The sequence below is a fragment of the Dinoponera quadriceps genome, unplaced genomic scaffold (assembly GCF_001313825.1).
Source record: "Dinoponera quadriceps isolate SergipeBrazil2010 unplaced genomic scaffold, ASM131382v1 scaffold696, whole genome shotgun sequence".
NCBI classification, from domain to species: Eukaryota; Metazoa; Arthropoda; class Insecta; order Hymenoptera; family Formicidae; genus Dinoponera; species Dinoponera quadriceps.
Window position 1 is genome coordinate 772,502 of NW_014554799.1, and position 19,632 is coordinate 792,133.

The 19,632-nt window shown below is 44.8% G+C and overlaps 1 protein-coding gene across 2 annotated transcripts in view; it reads right to left on the bottom strand.

Annotated features, from left to right (window-relative positions):
* Positions 1-6: 6 nt before the first annotated feature.
* LOC106742023 (acetylcholine receptor subunit alpha-like) overlaps positions 7-19,632 on the bottom strand; it is a 79,532-nt gene continuing 59,906 nt past the window's right edge. For both annotated transcript variants that reach the window (XM_014614604.1, XM_014614603.1), the window contains exons 4-14: positions 16,926-17,065; positions 16,044-16,088; positions 11,434-11,543; positions 11,136-11,316; positions 10,049-10,164; positions 9,360-9,528; positions 6,992-7,128; positions 5,952-6,110; positions 4,740-4,922; positions 3,543-3,759; positions 7-2,914 (exon numbers count right to left, since the gene is read on the bottom strand). In XM_014614604.1, the coding sequence (XP_014470090.1) occupies positions 2,717-2,914; positions 3,543-3,759; positions 4,740-4,922; positions 5,952-6,110; positions 6,992-7,128; positions 9,360-9,528; positions 10,049-10,164; positions 11,136-11,316; positions 11,434-11,543; positions 16,044-16,088; positions 16,926-17,065 (1,655 nt within the window). In that variant the 3' untranslated portion in view covers positions 7-2,716. The remainder of the gene's footprint in view (positions 2,915-3,542; positions 3,760-4,739; positions 4,923-5,951; positions 6,111-6,991; positions 7,129-9,359; positions 9,529-10,048; positions 10,165-11,135; positions 11,317-11,433; positions 11,544-16,043; positions 16,089-16,925; positions 17,066-19,632) is intronic.

Sequence of the window (19,632 nt, forward strand, 5' to 3'; positions counted from 1 at the left end):
GGGGATTTTATGTTCCTTGACATGCAGACGGGGATAAGGTAACGTTGTTAATAAACATTATCGTCTAATTAATCTGCCAGGGGGAGAGCTACGGAATGCAACTGGCACGAAATCGCACTGTTAAGATCTTTCTGAATTAATTCTATAGTATATACGTGTTTCGTCCTCCCATTACTTACTATATATTCATTTCCTTTATTAAACTTCATTATATTTTCCCTAGTCGCGAAACAGGCCGCATCTGAAACCCGGTGATGATAAGCGAGCTCTTCTTATTGCTCGAATCTAATCGCACGATCGCCGGTGTGGTGCCGAGTCCGTCGTGTATTCAACACGCGCGATAAATATAACGAGATACCACTTAACCCGAACAATTCCAATTTCCGAAACTATTAAGTGGATTAACACTCGAAGTACGAAGGATGCTTATTCGGGATTACAGACGAAGACTTGACCGGCTGATAAAATCGGCCAGAGATAAACACGTTCTTCGCGCGAACGAGAGAGGATGGGTGTCGCATGCGCGAGGGGGGTGGGGGGGGGCAGTTTTCGGACTTAAATCTATCAGGACGTGTGCTCGCAGTTATCTCTCGCGTAAAGGTGCGCATGTACGTACCTTAAAAGAACAGCGCGGACGTTCGCCGAGGAAGCTGCTTTACGTTTCTACGTTCGATTTGTTCGCGAATTACGACCCTCGGGAAAAAATGCCGGCCGCTGAATGAACACCGCACTTTAAACGCGCGCATGCGCGCGAGGTACTGGCCGCGCCGCAGCGGAATGAACGACCACGTGGTCGAGCGGCCAGCTGACATGGCTCGGGAGTGGGGGCAAGGCCGAATTCCATTCTTACGTAACACGTACGTGATGGAATGCGTGTGTGACGGAACGTGGGGACGTGTTCGCGTTTTCGCGAAGCGTAATTGACGCGTCGGCGGAGCGTCATTGACACCGGCGTTACCGCAGCGCCGAGCCGATCGAGAACGCAGCGGTCGATACGATAGTCGATGTTTTCGCTTCTTGGAGTCGTAGAGACTTGGAAGGCGTCGTCGACAATACGCTCGCAGGAGAATCGTACGGTAGAACTCGCTTCACGCTGCAAATGCTTCGAAGCGCCTCATAGACCAATCGTATTCTTTCTTCAAGCGTTCGTAAAGTGTTCGCAGCTTCAAGCGGATCCTGTTTACGACTCTACGACGGCCGCATTGCAGACGACTGAAGAGTACTCGTTGGAAAATTGAGACGTCACGTCTGCGATAGACGTGTAGTTGTTTTTCTTCGAAATAAGATTCAGTAACGTTAGATTATCTTGATAGAGAATATCGATTGTCTTCGGATTGAAGCGAAAGTCAGTCTGTCTTGTATAATATTGTAAGGTGTTAGCTTTTCCTCTCTGATATTTTTGGAAATTGGTCTAATTTTTTAAATATACATATACATATGTGTGTGTGTGTGTGGGTGTGTGTGTGTCGTTTCTCTGTGATATCTACCAGCCAGTCAAGTCTCTATAATTTTAAAACATACCGTATAACATGAGCAACGTATAACAAATTTTATCGCAATTTATTAATATGTCTCGAATATATATTAAAAAAAAAATAGAACCTACACACAAAACGCGAAAAAATCCCATATCCGTCTACGTGCGTAATTTCTAATTCCTCTCCTATTTAATTCGAGAAATAAGAAGATCCATCTTGCGCTCATCGGATTATTGTATTACCTATACGTTATGAACTTCTTCTTACTTCTTCTTACTCCTTTCACGTGCTACACGGAATCAAACGCGATCAACGTGCAAGTGGTTGAAACGTATTAATTTTTTTTTTCATCGTGATACTCCTTCCTTTTTACTTCCTCCTATACGTTTGCGCGGAAAGCTCATCTCCCGCTGTAGTTCGAGAATTCTTAGCAAGACGACAAAAGCCAACGCACGAATATGATTGTGGTCCGTGATGTGGTCACGCTTTCTCCTCTCCCTTTCTCACCTGCCCGCTCCTTAGATCCTAATTAATTTAACATTTCTTTGCGAGAGCACGCACTTCTTTTTATGAACAACAACGCGATCGGAAAGGAATTCAACGACGCTCTCAAAGCCAAATCGCGATTGCGCCAAATAAATCGCGATCAAGCTGATTTTAATATCAGGATGCAGGACCTCCTCTCCCCGGAGGGAAGTTTGTAAAAATTCAAGTAGCGGAGAAATAACTTTGTGAAATTTCCGTCGAATAGCGCGTCGAGGGAGACGGCTTGAGCTCTCTCTCTCTCTCCCCCTCACTCTCTGAAGATCAGCCGAAGGAAGAAGAAGATTTAATCAAAGATACCGGAGGAAATATATATCGCGAAAATAAAATACAGATACCGGCCTCACAAAGGTTTCAAAGGCCCTCCCTTATGCATTCTCTACGATCGATTCGCCGCCGGTCCTTCTCCCAGCGAGGATCGATTAGCGGTGTGACGTTCCGCTGCATCGCGCAGCGGTGATATCGTGGCGGTATTGTCTCAACAATAAGAATTCTCCGTTCGGCAGCGGCCGTGCGAGCCGCGCACGCACGGCTCCCACATTCGCGCAAAGGTCGAAGACTCAGCGAGGCTTCAGTCTTTCGGACGTTAGTACGTAATCGCTTGTCGCTTATGTCGGCGTGTAGGTCGCGTGTTCGTATGTGTCGTTAATGTGTTTACGCGCGCGCGCGGCAATAACGTAATTAGTAATTGTCCCTCAGAGGCTCGTGACGATGTGTGGCTTGGCAGTGGTGGAGGCGATCTCGGAGAGCCGTACGTCGATGGGGATGCGATCGTCGTACAGGGTCGGCGCTTGCAGTATAATCCCAGCCGTGCCGACGACCACGGCTAGTGTGAAGATCCAGAGGAATAGTCTGTCGAGCACCATCGCGACGTATTTCCAGTCCTCTTTGACCTGCGGCCGACCGAGAGTTGCCGTCGGTGAGAAAAACGTGCGTGGAGACCAAGATAGAATAGGGTCTTTAAGAGCGATGCTCATGATCGAATCTTATATTTATATTTAAATCTTATATCTTATCTTATATTGAAAATCGCCTCAGGTTCATCTTCAGGTATTTCGTGGCTAATTAAATCAGCCATACAGCGTCTGAAAATGAACTCAAGACGGTCTTAAATATAAGATTCGACTATGAATACCGGCCTGAGAGCCTAATCGCGGCTCGGTTGCAGAGATGTAACATTAAAAAGAATTTGCTGATTATTTTAAGAAATTTTGTTAAATATTGCATCGCTACAACAGCTAAGATTAGACTCTTAAAGATCCATTCTATTTTTCCTTGATTTGTAACTTCAGAGTTGATATAAATATCTAGCGTGTGCCGTGGAAATATTAGAAATTTACTGCCGCTCGAAGCTCATTAGTCGAGAGTTCATCTAAAGCACCGACGGAAAGCGGCGACTCGCCGATTCAAATGATGCGTGGTGAAAATTTGGCAAAAGTGTGTGAGCGCGAAGTTGTCTTTAAGAAACATCGGGGTTCTTCCGGGATCCTTCACGCGGACAGTTTTCGTAGTTATAATTACTCTAGTAGAATCCTCTTCCCTCTTCGTATGATCGGCAATGAAGCGGATGCCTTCGATGGCCTTGTACAGTTCTGGGCAGTGATGCCAATGATGAAGCGTGTTGCAGAGAGCGTCAACGCTCTCCTCTGTCGGGAGCTGCGGCGGCGGCGCGGTAGCCGTCGCCGCGGGCGAACCGTGGATCTGGCACGTGCTCCCCAGATTTACCGCTCCCAACTCCCTGAACAGACGATATGCAAAGTTGCAAAATGAGATAACACGCCGGGAGGGGTTAAAGAGGCGCCCTGAAGACCGAGGAGAACGGACGGAGAAGCAGCGGACAGTGTTTGCGAAAAAAGGGGGGAAAGAAACGGCTTCGAATAAAAATCTCGCGTCAATGAAGCTTCCCACGAAATGTTCTCGTTCAGATGCGTGTGCGCAATTGCGTCGAAAGGATCTATGAGATTGATTCGGCTTCATCCACACGGATACGACAAACATTGCACGTCCAATCCATAAAATATGTAAAACACAATTTCGACGGGAGAATACACGTGACGTGTCTCCCACGAGGAAATATACAGGGTGTCTGGCTCAAATCGTCCTGTCCGTCGTATATTTCAGTGAATGTGAACGATTATTGAAAATAGCCATGTATAGAAGCTTCTTTAATTAGAAACTGAAAAATTTTCGTAGTCATTTGCAAAATGGCAAGGGACTTTTTCGTTCAGAAATTTTCGTCAATCTACAAACATACAGCGGTTGTTGTATTTAGCGACAGATTCAAGCCTCGATGTTCAAGATTCAATGTACCGATGTCTGACGCTAGGCACAACAACTGTCACATACTTGTAGATTTAGCCGTTCTGAATAAAAAAAGTCCCTTACCATCTTGCAAATAACCACGCAAACTTTACGAGTTACTAATTAAAAATGCCTCTATACATGTGTGGCCATTTCCAACAACGAACAATTCAACATTTTGTGTGGTTGTTTGCAAAATGGCAGAGGACTTTGTTCACATTGACCTACAAGTATATGACGGACGGTTTGCGTCACATCCTGCATGTGAGATATATCGAGAAATACGGTGAAGATGCCACATATAAAACATTGTACGAGGCTTCAAGTTTCGCAGTAATTAGTGAAATATCGCATTTCGTACCTTGCGAAAGGCACATCTTAGGGGGTTTACAGTAAGAATATTTTAGGAGGACACACCGAGGTTGCAGCTCGTCCCGTGAATCGACACTAGGAAAAAGTACGGAGGACTCGACCAGCTCCGAGGCCGACGTCTCGACGAACAGTGATGGGTCTCGCAATTCGAGGCCGTTGCATGTTCGGACCATCACGCGATGCCCATGATGCCCGGCCATGCTACGCCTGTCTAACTGGTACTGCGGCCTGAAATGGAAAGAGTATTGTTGCGAAAACACGGCGCGTCATCAAGCCGGACTTTTCCTTTCAATCAGATCGGCTCCAGAATTATGAAGGAGCGTCATATCGCATCTCAGATTTCCCCTTAGCATTTATACATCCCACGCATCCTCTCGATCTCATAATTTAGAGTTCCTCTAATCATTTTCTATTTGTTTCTGTCTCAAGTATTCATAATTCCGGAGCCTTCTCCCGCCGATTTTCCTCTGCTAACTAACCGTAAAGTGTAAACAGAACTAGCCGCAGACTGATATTGCATATTCATCGTACTCAAGCCCGACATAGTGTTACATGAATGCGTTGTGAAGTCAGATTCATGAAAATCGTGGCCGCGAGAACATAACGACTACGCATGCTGCTAATTTCCAGAGCTCGGCCAACTTTCGCGAACGTGTTTCACGGGACGTGAATACCGTTGTTAGTGTATTGAATGACGCGATTCCGCGGAAGTTCTCCGCACGGAACAATAGGATGTAGCCACGTGATACGTGAAAAAATAAAATTCCCGAACACGAACGCATCGCCACGAGAGAAACGATTCGATCTCGATCCGCTTTCCGCCGTCAAAGCTTAAACGAGTATATTACTCGGTTTCATGCCGCCTGTTTGAGGTAGACGCGTTTGTTGCCGTACATGCTCGCGAAATTCGTTCGTTCGTCCAACGCGTGTTTTGAAACGTGTTTGAATCGCCCTGTGAACTCAAAGACCTGCGGTCAAAATAAGCGACACGTTTCGCCGGCCAATCGATACGACGCGCTCTCTCTTTCTCTCCCTCTCTCTCGACCGGCACAAAGAATCGGGAAATTTTATTTGTATGACACGAGACAAGAGGACACGGCTAATGATCGGTATCACTCACGAGGGTGCCAATGCTTGCAGGTATGACGCGACGTTAACGTCACGTGCACGGGGGGAAACACTAATGAGTGCTTTAATGCTCGTTGGCGTGATTCCAATGACCGGGCCAAATGCCGGAAGAGTATCTATATATCTTGCCTGGAATCGTAATCGGTTCTCTGCGATGGCGTATTATACCTGCGCATTACCAGCAGTCTCGGCAGAACGTGGATGAACACGCGTCGGACCCACGGTGCCATCACGTGGGTCTGCGGCGAACGGAAGTGAACGTTGAGGACCACCACTGTTACGCATATACTGCAATACAAGCCGAACACAAACCGAAGTGCAGACAAGCGCTCCGTAGTAAAAACCGCCGATCAACGGCCGGTAAATCGCGCGAACTTTCCGAATTCTCGGCCGAACTTCGTCCGATTCTAGAGAGCGCGAGAACGCGGCATCGCGAGGCACTTGTTATTTCCTTCATGCGTGCGCGCAACGCGAGGCTAGGGGTAATGCGCCAATAAAATTACGTCGCATTAGTTCACCGAGGGAAACTGACAATTCTCGATCCCACCGCGAATGATTCAGCCATTCCCGGCGCGAATCGTCGCTTCTTATCTTATCTAAAAGAAGTCTAATAAAAAAGTAGCAGCGTTTACTATAAAAAAATGGCTTTTCCGACTACAATCATTTCATCGAGCAATAAATTGCAAAGTTATAAATACCGAACATTTTTCTCCCGGTGTTGTGTCACGTATTTGCTCGAGAAAGAGAAAAAAAATCTCTTTAATCACGATTAAATCGTGAGATATAATTTTATTTCTTCCAAGTCACAGCATAAAAATAAAAAAGCGAATCATCTCGATTGCAATTTGTGCAACAAAATTTGCATAACCACGAAGTACGGTTCTCTCTTGCTCGATTCTTCTTTTCCCTCGGTAATGAAACTCTCAGGACTAGACGGGAGTTTGAGAGGCCCTCACGATGCCGGCAGAATATTAAATTCAAGCTGGCACAGCCACTTGGGCGAAAATGACCGGAGCGACAAATTCGCGGGAATGAAGCGTTCAATTTCCACGCGCGCCTCGTTCGATCGTCGCGGCGAAGTGGCTGAGCCAGCTCAACGGCCGCGTCGCGTCCCGACTTACGCACTTGTTACGATCGACGTCTGCGACAACTACCGTTATTTACCGTACCTGAAGGTGTCGAGGATCATGGTGAAGAGGACGAATTTACCGAGGAGCGGTACCACGAGTGACGTGGGCGGGATGATCTCGGCCAGCAAGAGGAAGAACACAGTCAGCGACAATAAAATCGAAATGGATAGGCTGACCTGCGGTAGAATGGCCGGAAAAAAAAAAGAAGGGTCTTCTTGATACGAGGGTACAGTCACATTATTTATACAGGATACGCTCACATCGATATAGACCCAAGTCATACACCCGGGGCAAAAAGCGACTGATTTAACGCGATGGCCCAGACCTTCGTCTGGGAATTTACTCTTCGACCCTTGGATCTATATATTATTTCGAAGCCTTCGTGTATACACACGCACAAACTGCGCAATTATTTTCTACAGTTTCTACGTCCTACATCGTTCCTTGTTCACAAGGAAGGAAACGCAAGGGGGGGGGGGAGGGGGTTAAGACTCGTAAAATAAAATCTTTCGACAAATTAACGAAATTAACAATCCCGCCGAAAAAGAAAGGGAGAACGGGAGAAACAGAAACACATTAAGGTGCGTATGCATACCTGAGGAACGTACAATGAACGAACAGTGAATGCTGACTTTCGTTGTTATATTTTGGAAAATCCGTATGTCGTAACAAATCGGAACGTTTCGGGCCGATTTGCTCGTAAGATGACCAATGATGGTTTTAAAAAAAGCTCGGGCGCATTTAGACGCGAATACATCACACGCTCGCTATTCATTGTTCGTTCGCTAGGTGTGCACGTAACTTTAAACGTTACCCGAGAAGATTGAATTAAAGACGGGGAGCGGGAAAACGCGTTGAACGGTGCTAATTCCATTTCCGTTCTGTTCATTCTTTTTAATGTTTTTCGTCGTTTTTCGTTGCGCAACGCGTAAGGTACACGGAACGTGTTTCCAGCTGCAAATCCGTCGCAACGACGGCGAAATACACGCGCGCCGCATGTATACGGCTTATGCACCTTGAGAGTGCATCGAGGTCGATTGTAGGAGGATATTGTCTTTCTGTCCTTCCGCATTGATCCTGAGCACGTCGCGAGAACGTCGAAGGTGCTCTCGCTCGGTCCCTCCCCCCCNATATGTCTGAATTATGTAAGCCGGCAAGTGGATATTGGTGCTCGAGGTCAAATGTCTTACGTGGCGTTTAAAGACGCAACATCGGCAGAAAGATCGATCGCGAATTAAACTGTAATGGCGTGCGAGCAGCTGTACCGTTCCTATTCTGATCTAATCGAATCAAACCTTTGCGTCTGCAAAATTAATTTCTGTCTATGTCGCCAAGAAGCAAAACCTCCGGAGGCGTTTAAACATCCGACATATCGATCGCGAATTAGATTACGACGGCGCGCGACTACCATTGTTCCGATTTTACTTCGTGAAATCTTCGACCTTGCGAGATTAATTTTTCGTTCTCGCTCTCTCTCCCACGAAGCAAAACCACTCCAAAGACACCTAAGGTAGTTGGTCCGTATGGTATTTGATTTTCAATGGCGATATTAAAGAACCCCTTCATAAGTTTGTTATTTACTAAAAAAAAACACTTTTTCTAACGTTATTTAATTATCTAAAGTAATAAATGTTAATTTTGACCGCGAAATTAAGACAAATGTATACACAATATTACAAACACGGAGGTGTTATTTAAAAAAATTTTTTTTATTAATGTTTTATACATTAGTTGAGCTAATAAAGATGCACATATAATAGAAAGTGGCATGTAAATATTTAAATATGTACATATGTATTTATATTGTAGACATTAATTGTAAATTGTGAATTTCCTATGGCTATATATTCCAAACAAAATGATCAAAAATTCTGAAATTTCCGTATGATGTTTCTATATTAGTCCTTAATCACAGTAATTTTTCATTAAAACCCTAAATATGGTTTAGAAGAAACGAAAAATAGACATTAAAAATAGGACATTGACTAAAAGGAACACAAAAAGTGTCATTTTTAGTTGCGAATATTTTAGCTTATGAATTGTCAATCGTTTTCTGACTTTACAGACGTGCAAATAATATTTCTATGAATATGCAATTAAAATTGATTCAAAGGATTCTCAAGAGAATAGTTTGACGGACCAACTACCTTAAAGACGTCGACGAAAAAGCTGATATGTATAATTTTACAGACAGACTCTGTGTGTTGACAATTCCAATCGTCTCTTCCAACTAATGTATATCGTTAAAACATATATCGTGTATATCGTATTGCGTTTATCGAAGGAAAAGAAATCGTAACAAAAGACAAGATAATTGAAATATATGTCGTAATGTACGAAACATAAAATAACAGGGAAGGATCCTGAGATCAGTCGGGCAATTGAAGAGGGCATGTGTGTCAATTACCTTTTCGCCACTGTCGCTTGGCAGGTAAAATACCAACACCGTGAGGAAGGATATTCCCATACACGGTATTATGAGGTTGACGGTGTAGAACAGAGTCTTCCGTCTCATGGTGATGTTGAAGGTGATGTCGAGGTAAGGCTCGTCACAACACGTGTAAAACTTTTCGTTTCTGCAATTCGCACGATTCCTTGAACGATGCTGCTTTATATCGGTCGCGTCAAATGCAATTTCTCGCGAACTTCCACGATCCCGAACCAAAGCCGAGAACTTTTCAACATTAACGGTGTTTATTAATGAAGTTATTATTAATATCACCTTTGCGTCTATCGAAGAAGAAAAAATCATTACGAAAGGCTCGATGTATTAAACTCGGTTAAAAAATAACGACTGAAAAAATGAGTTTGACTGGATCTACCTGACAATTGGACAATTAAACGCGTTTAATTAAAGGAAACAACATTTCAAGTTTTTACGAGCCAATTTGGCTATAATCAAAAATTCGGTCTCCTTGGAAACGCGTTTAACTGTCCGTTATCATCCAACCAAAACTCATTTTTCAATGCAGCCGAATCCTACATAGCACCGTGATCCTAATTTGCCGGGAGATTTCTGTACTCTCGAGAGTCGAATACGAGATATCGGGTATCTTTAAGGATCTGTTGAGAATCTACGAAATAATGATGGCGTACCTTACAGCAGGGACTTCTAGTATGTCCCACTCGACGGAAGTATAAAACTCCGACAGATCGACGCCGATGTCGACGACATTGCTGCCTCGGACCTCGTCGATGTGTCTAAGATCGACCTTAACAGCAAATTACTAAAATTTGCAATTGCATTGTTGATATCACGCTGCTGAAACGTACGATTGACAGATTCACTCGCTCGCTCTAGTCCACTCGCGCGATCGAAATGAAAGACTCGGGGACTGCGTTCGAGAAATGAGAAATCGAGGAAAATAAAGTAAGAAAGCCCGGGCGGAGGATGCGATATCGCGGAAACACCGGAGGGGTTTTTAAATAACATTTAATATGTAGGTCAGATAATTCCCATCGGCCGCCTATCAACTGCGGCGCGCGGTGTCTCCTGTTTGGTCGCCGTTCATATTTGATCGCGAGGTCGCACGCTCGTCTCTAACAAGCGACATTTCGCCCAATAAAATAAAAAGATAACAAGCAACACGATCTTCCAGCGCGCGGTGTCTAACGATTGGCGCCGCTAATGCGCGCCGTAACGTGCCACGGAGGTCACGATCGCTATTTTCAGAATTATGGTCGCCTTCTTTAACAAGACCTCTCGGCTGTGTTTCGCCGGAACGCCGGAAAATCAAGCGGTCTCTAGTGTGTTTGTACTGCCGCGCAAATAACAAACAGAGCGATGAAACGTAAATTAATTCGCAATTTCATTTCTGCCCCCGATAAAATACGATCCTCGAGTCACTCGGGAATCGAGCCGGCCATCGCGAAAAGGGACACGAGAGCGACACAAGGGATGATTTCTTTTTAGGTAAAAGAAGCCCCTTCGATTGCACATTATCGGATTATCAGTTCGCAGAAGTAACCGCGAATCAAGCACGATCTAAACTCAATAATTACACACGCTTTCAGATTCGAGAGTGGTGTATTACTTTCCCGGATAAAAGATCATTTTCCTCATTTATTCGTAAACGAGCGGGCCAACGTTGAATTCCTTCGGACGAAGATCGGATTTTTGTTCCTGGCTAAAAAAAGGCGGGAATCCCTCGAGATATGAGCGATAGCGATAGGCGGTTCTCACCTGGAAGCCGTCGTAAGTCCACGAGCCGAACTTCATCACGCACGTCTGCTCGTCGAAAGGAAAATATTCGACGTCGATCTCGCAGGAAGACTTGTAAATCGCCGGCGGCTTCCACTCGACCCTACCCGTGTAGTTCAAAGTCGCCTTCGTCGCCAGCGTCACCTCGAAATTGCCGTCGGCGCTGTCGAATGCGTAAACCGTCATTCGCGAGAACCCGCCGCGCGGTACGCGCTTCAACATTCACACACAGATATACGCACAAAGACAAAACGGTAAACCTGGTCGGTTGTTGCCTTACTTGTTGTATAAAACTATATCGGGCCTCCATATGTGATCCGATGGCACGTGCAGCATCTCCACCCCACCGTACTCCTTTGGATCCCATTTCAACTTGTAATCGTACCACGACTGCGAACAGAGGAACGACGCGATACGTATGTGGTCAGTTACAGAAAGGTTGCGACACTTTTTCTTTCCAAGAAATAATTTATGAGCCTTAAGGAGCAAAATACGGATTTTTTAGTACTGTTAGATGTTAATATTGTCAGTCACGTACTGTAATACACACTCAAGCATTATATCCTGCTGAAAATATATGTTAATATTGGCAATATTAATACCTAAATACAACTAAATGTTAATATCTAAGAAGTTTCACTTCTCGAGGCCCATAAATTCTTCCTTTGATTTACCATTGTAGGAGCAGTCATAATTCATTGTTTTTATACGTTTCAAAACACATCTCGTGTCCAATAGAAGAATTCGTTTCTTAACAATTCTCATATTTTCGTAAAAAAAAAAAAAAAAAAATCTTATTCATCGCAATTCCGCTAATTTTTCGGGACGGATCCAACCGCACTTCATAGTCTACAAGAAAGATACCGAGTGGCTGTCGAAAGTCGAGCAAAAGGCAAGAGAGAATCCGCCGATCGGAACGGCCGTAGGTTGAAATGATTACGTCTCGCGGCTCACCGTCGCACGTAAACGCAGTGCAGATTCTCGATAACGTTGCCTTTGAAACTCGCCGTGAATACACGGCGGAGGATTTCGCTGATCGCAGTTTAGTTCGCATATTTAAATGAGAAGCGACAAAGGGTCGCGGTATCGGGGAATCGCGTTAAAGCTACTTCGCGGGCAGCGGAGCGTACACACAGAAGCATATTTTGCAACTTTCCTCATTGTAAGTTAAGGTTGAAACGCGGAGATTTGCATAGGTACATGGCCGCGTGCACACACTGCTGCTGAGAACTTCTACCCTCCCTCTCTCTTTCTCTCTCTCTTTCTCTCTGCCCGACCCACCCGATTAAAATCGTGTGTCCTGCGCGCTTTATTGCAAAATTTCTACGTCATTGTTCCATTCAACTTCGCGAGCGGCCTCAAAGCTTTCGCGGAATTTTTCAATAAGACTCGAAATGCGTGTTCAGAAGCGTATCGCTGCATATCGGGAAGAGGAGGAATCCAAGCAACAGAAGTTTTCTGCGGCGGCATCCAGTTCATATTTACCAAGCACGGACGCTCCAAAATGGATGTGCCAAGTATTCACGACGATGAACGTCTTGGTCTCGCGAACTCGAAACCGATCTTTCGGAGAACGCGAACGTTCAGGAGGATCGTCGTTCGTCGCAACTTTTTCAAATGCTACGCTGCCGCATCGATCCTATCGATGAAGTTTCAAATTAAAATTCCGCCCGAGACAGAGTCCGTCCCAAAATTGAATATCAGCGCTCGGTTCGCGAGGAGTTTCTTTTTATTTTCAACGATTGATCGCACGAGAAGCACACCGATAACGGTATCTCCGTCGAGGGCGAATCGACTCGAAATTGGGCGGAAAAAATCTGTAACCGTAGAATCGCGTCGATTCGTTCCGATCGCTTTGCGGAATTCCAATGCGAATATCTATTGTAAGCGCGCGCGTGCGCGCACGGAAGACACGACTCTTTTATCACTGGCACTTTTCCATTTATGTCGGCGGAACGTCCGCGAACGGTGGACCGATACTGCGGCCGCGTAACCGGAAATACACTTCCTTCGGGCGTGGACACAGAGTATTATGCGTATACCGTGTTGAATATTAGCCCGGAACCGGCCTCTCCACTTACGCGCGTATATTCGTCAGATAGAATATTACTTATGCCGCACAGTGCGCATAGTCGAATGTGATGTGCGCGAAATTCGGTCGTGTTTGACTGAGCCAAAGGTAACGCTTAGTTAAATAGCGAGTGCTGTGTGCCCCGACGTAATGTATTAAATATTCATTGCAAAGTGGCACACGCACACAGACAACCGCGTACAACGGAATCTTCATAATCCGCGGAATTCCGACTCCGACTCGCAATAAAGCCGAGGATTAAATCTAAAACCGCGGGACGAACACACGGGCCGCGTTTGATCCTGACGGGGTATGTGTTGTATCGATCCCGAGGACTCTTCAACGCGATTTTTTTTTTTTTCGTCGAGGGACAAGCACGGAGAAAAATAATTCGCCGGCGCGGCAAATTTTATGCCGTTGCGGCAAAATCTGTTAGTTGATATTTGGACAATTTGTTAGATGCGCCAATTACCCATTCGTCGGTTTATTTTACTGAATCCGAACGGAGAAAAAGGTTTCGTTGGATTTAGTATAGTGTATAAGGGCGAATTCATTCGGAAGCATGTTTCTTTCTCCAGGAACAAAACTACTTCCGCACCGATTATGAATTCGCTAAATCGATTGTTTAATTCGCCAGTTGTATTCTGTCGCAACGGCGAAATGATTTTTCACCGTGCGAGCTTCTCGAAAGTCACGATTCTGAATTCCGCTCAACGCAGTCGCTGAACGACCGAGCGTCTCGTTGAACTTAGCGCGGTATAATGGGATGCGGTTCGCGGGCAGATTCATCGCTATTTTATTCATCGCGCGAATTGAAGGCCGGCGCCGGTGAAAATAACGTTATTACGAGGAGGAGAACACGAGGGAGCGATCGCTGCAATGTCGCGTCCGAAGACTCCGCCGTGTGTGTCGCCGTCGAGGATTAACTGTTCCCGGTCAGTCCGTAAAATCCGAGTTACTCGCAATGCGGGCATTTTCGGCCCGGTTGCGCCGGCACGAACCGTTAATCCCGTCGATAAATCGCGGCGGGATTAACATTTTCGTGCGCGAACTTTGCGATAACATTGATGCGTGACGAGGTGCGGCGAACTTTCCGCCCGGCATGCAGCGCCGGCGGTCTCGTTCTCGCTTTCGGATCTCCGAAATGTGCATGCGCGATCGTTGTGCTCTGCAGTTTATCGAGTAACGCCAATATTTGGTGTCCTTCCGGGCGCCACGGCGACCGACGGGACTTGGTCGGACGACGAACCTGATAGAAGAAGATAGATACAGCCGGGAGTCTCCTAATGATTTACGAGATTTAACTTGTGCGCTTCGTACGAACGCGGCTCGAGACGAAATTTTGGCCCTGTGTTGAACCTTTAATTTTGCAACATAGCAGGAACTAAAACAAAATAGATTCACGTCTTTAATTTTAACAATATAATATAACGCGTACTTTGACCCTGATGATGTCTTAAATTTCCGTTCTCACTGTTTTAGGGTCCAAGTGATTGTTGAAAACAGTACTGAAATTCAATCTGTAGAATTAAGGGTTCAAGAGAAAGGTTCAAGAATGTCAGTATCGTCGAAATAGGTTTTTACTAGTCTATAAGCCGTTTGAGTAGGCAAATTGCCCCGAATTAACGTCGGAATAGCATGAAAATTTCGACCCAATCGTTCGGTTTCATTGACACTGGCGCAACATAAATCGCCGAGCCGCCGGGGCTGCGCATGAATATCCGAAAAGCGGGACTCGACGAGAAATTGTCCAAAACGCGAGAAGAATCACACGGACGCGAAATAACGCATCAACGTGTGCGAGATCCCAAGGTATCATTTCTCATGGCTCTCCTGAATGTTGCACAACTAACAAGTTAAATAATGATTATAACAGACAGCCGCGTGTCAGTGACGCCGACTTGTCTGCCGTAATTTCATCAACCGAGGGTCTACAGGAGATTTATTAAGGGACGACGCGTAATCGCGTTATCCAAGTATCTGGCTCCTAACGACCCGATTCTCTCCCCCGTCGCGAATCGCGTATTTATTACATGAATCTATTTCGTGGCCCGTCGTATATCCCACCGGAAAAACGGTCATGGCGCACATGGTGAATCTATCTTACGTAATCCACAGCATTTGAAAGTGGGTTGCACGGTTCACCGGAGTTATTTTCTGGCTTTCGGGCCGGGAGCTTCTGTCCGATCTTCTCGTTTCCGCGTCCATCCGCGTACAAAATCTACTCACACGTACATGCGAACTGACACACGTCATCGCCAGGAGAGGCTGTACGGATATTTGTTTTCCGCGACGGCGATTGGCCATCGGCGATCTATCGGTGAATTTTTAATTTATTCCCAAGTCTCTCTCTCTCTATCTCTCTCTCTCTTTCTCTCTCTCTCTATCGTTGTACCTCTTGTCTCGGGATTTTATGGAGAAAATCGTCAAAAGATACACGAAGAAAAGAATGAGTAACTGTCGGTGATCATTTAAGAAAAAGTACTGATCAGCTGTATCGGTAACTGATGAATGTCTCAATTAACTAATGACGTTAAATCAGTTCGCGTCCGTAACCAATGGAATATCATCAGTTAATTTGAACGTTTATCAGTTATTGATGCACTTAATCAGTGCTTTTTCTTAAAAGGTTACCTTGCCTGCCCGTGATGTGTATTCAACATTAACCATTATTATGAGTTTTATAATATTTCATAACCCTCGGTTTTCTCACACGTCTCGCGATTCTTAAAAAATAATCTTAAAATATTTATTATAATCTTAAAATCTTAAAATCTTATATATTTATATAGATTATTATATTGGATTTTTATATATACCTGTTCGACCCAGAGGTTCGTCGTCATGATCTGATTCTTCAAATTCTGCAAGAAAATAATTTCGTGAGATTACGTCGCTCTCCTGCTCGGAAAATACATCACAATATTCGATTATGAGCCGATACATCTACGCGCTATTCGACCTGATTAAAAGTAAATTGCGCGCACGTGTGCAACGGCATCGATTGTGACTAAGGTGCGAGAATTCGTAAGATTTCGCAGCAAGTCTACTCGGCGGAGCGGTGCCGGGTACACGTGGTAGAAGTAACGCGGTTATCTCTTCCACGAGCACGTGCAATTTCTTTCGCGTGCGTCGTCGCTAAATGTAAACAAGACCTCCTTTTTACTCCAACGTTATCACACCTGTATTTTCCCTTTTGCGCTCTTATCGGTCGCGTGAAAAGGATTTTTTAATCAGAGCATAATAAAACTGTCACGCACTCCCACTCGCTCGTTTATTATTCCAGTTTTGAGGGCTCGGGAAACCCCATTTTTTCCTATTTTTTTCCCGGTGGATTTTTTCGGTTTCTGTTCCGAGGATAAAAAAATGTATGCGTGTGTCGGTTAAAACCTGCCACATTTACTTCTGTCCATAAAGAAGATAAGAAACTGCGAAATCCGCGGAAAAGTTGGGAAAAACCGGGTTGTTTTCCGAGCCTTTAAAACTATACTTATATTAGATTCGCAACATTGGGACGATTTGAACTCAACTTGGGGAGTCTCACGAATTGTGTTTAATCGTGAAATTTGTCATTATGGAAACGATACATAAAACGTATAACAAAAATCTACGGTACGTCTTTAAACGATAATAATATCAATAGTAATACTTTTCTCCTCGTTTCATCGCGCGAGCAATGTCGCGACGGTGTCACTGCTTACCACGTCGATGAGCTGCGAAAGCTTGAGCTTTATTTTAACGGTGAGGGCGTCTGTGACGTTGACCACTGGACGAACCAGCTTGTTGTAGTTCGACAAGAGGTCGTCGTATAATCGCTTCGCGTCTGGATTTCCTGAGCATCCTACGGGCACAGGGAAAGAGCGTTCTAAGTTTTATCGCCACCTGAGAGATGAGCTATTCGCGCTCAATTGACTGTTTATTTGCGCGCGCCTCTCTCGACCGCTCTCGTGCAATTAATTCGATGACAGGCAAATTAAACGATATATTCAATTATGGTTATATTAAATAAATATTGCCGTTGCGTCGCGCTGTATATACGCGTCCGTTACAATATGAAAATAAACATATTGTCATGATTAATTTAAAACGATGTTCTTTGTGTATTTACAGAGTGCATCGTGTAAACGACGCGGCACGACTACGACGTTTGTAAGCGATTTCAATTAAATTTATATTACGTGTACTTCCATAATGTCTCCCTTCAATCTGTGCTGTGTACTTTCTCTTTTATACACACACATATATATATATTTCTTTTTCAGTTTTTCTTTTGTTATAAGAGAATATACCAAGTTTTTTCGCTGGTTCTGCAAAGTTTACGTTTAATATCGGCGACGGTCGGTTTGTTGCCGATAAACTAAGCGAAAACAAGGCGTGCTCACGCGCGAAGTGAGGAAAAGCGGGAAATATTTCACCCGAAGGCAGATATCAAAGGAGGGGAGACAGCCGCGGATGGTTTATCCGCGTAACAGGACGGCTCGGTAATTCTGGCCCATAGTTTCCCCATTATCCATGCCCGTGTGAGCGTGCCGCTGGATTCCGCGCTTTGCGCATATTTAACCCTTTGCCGTACGGCAGTACATAAAGTGTTGCCGTCATTATACAGAGAGTGCACATAGACCGGAGGAGATACGGTACTGGATGTACGTACGTTACGCCGACTATCGTCGTTCGAACCAGCTTCTCCTCTCATTTGCAATTTCAAGATAAAATGCCACGTCCCCCGCGCGTAAAATCTACCGGCTGCAAATTGCAATTGCTAATTCTGGAAGTGCGCGGACCGCGCGCTGTAAGTGTGATCCGCAAAGCGTCCCTCTATTTTCTGCCGGAGCATCGGAACGGCCCGAAGGTGTCGAGAGCACACGTTCCAACGAAGCAGACACACGCACACACACACACAAGCACACACGTTTCTTTTAACGTTTAATTATTTCCCACCCCGATACGTATTTTCCGAGACTTCGTCGGGTAGACACTTCTGTTCTCCTCGCTCTTCGGAAAAGTAACCGGACCGGGCGGAGAAAGGAATGAGGTGGAAGGGGGAGAAAGTAGGAAACTCGAGTTAACTGAATATTTCGAAATCCATTCGGACCATGGTTTTCATTCACTGCGTATTCTACGATCGTACCCGCGACGGCCGCACTTCTGAGATTAAACGAAGCGGAACGGCGCGAATAATTTTTGCCATCTCGCCGAAGTAACTCGGATTCCACTCCTCCCTCCGTTGCGTCATCTTAAATCGCGTTTATTAAAATATGCGAGTCGTGATTTATTCATCCCTGTCGACCGAGAGGGAATTCCATTTTTCAACGTCGAATGGTCGGCGATTAGAGATACGTCTTTTTCTCGCGCCACGTCGAAGGCGCGAATTCACCTCGGTGTCTTCGCCGTCGCGATAAAGTCGCCGATGAATTCGACTCGCCGTTATATTATTTATTACGGTCGCACGTCATTTTATCGCCGTTTTACGAACCACCCGTGGGGCGAGGAACGCGTGCTCGCTGCGACGCCGCCAGTGATTTTAATTTTGAAACTGAGCCAGCGGGGCTCTTCCGACGCGTATATCGAGAGGTAGCCGGGAAACTGGATTCAAGGCAGACCGGGGAAAATAATAACCGTGTGACGAAGAGCTCACGTCGCTTGTGAGAGAGTCGACAGTGAGATCCTTTCTCGGCCGAATTTCCTGTGTATTCCGTGTCCAACCCTTTCTCTTAACTTTCGAAAGAATAATGTTCGAATATCGGTGACGCTTCAAACCTGACGCGTTAAAGATGTTACAATATTACAAACATAAATTCTCGATAAATCTCCGCCGTAGCGTTATTTTTACAGTAACGTGACTTCGACGGTGTTAAAATTTTGCAAGACATAAATGCGACAATCACGACGGAGAATTTAAGATTATCGACGCATGTTTCGCGCGACAGTGACTAAACGTATCATCCGACTTACGCGAAGTCTCGGAAAATACGTATCGGGGTGGGAAATAATTAAACGTTAAAAGAAACGTGTGTTCTAGGAAGTATAACCGAATAATATCTACTCTAACAATAATATGTACTATATTATGTGATAATTACATATACAAATTCGTCGCGAGACCGCTTCACAGACCGCTCGGACGGGATTTTAAGGTGTCGTATTCTCGGTGGCGCATCAAAAAGCACATCAATTTAATATTTATCAAGCAAAATTACATTCCTATATATTCATTTCACTACCTAAATAATAAATGTTAATTTCAAACGAAGTCGAGGTAGACATGTGCACAATATTAAAAATACGAAAATATTATTACTATTCATTTTTCTCATTAATGTTACATTTATGCATCATGATCTAATAGAGATGCACAGATAATAAAAAGAAATATAGAAGCGTTTAAATATATGCATATGTGTATGTATT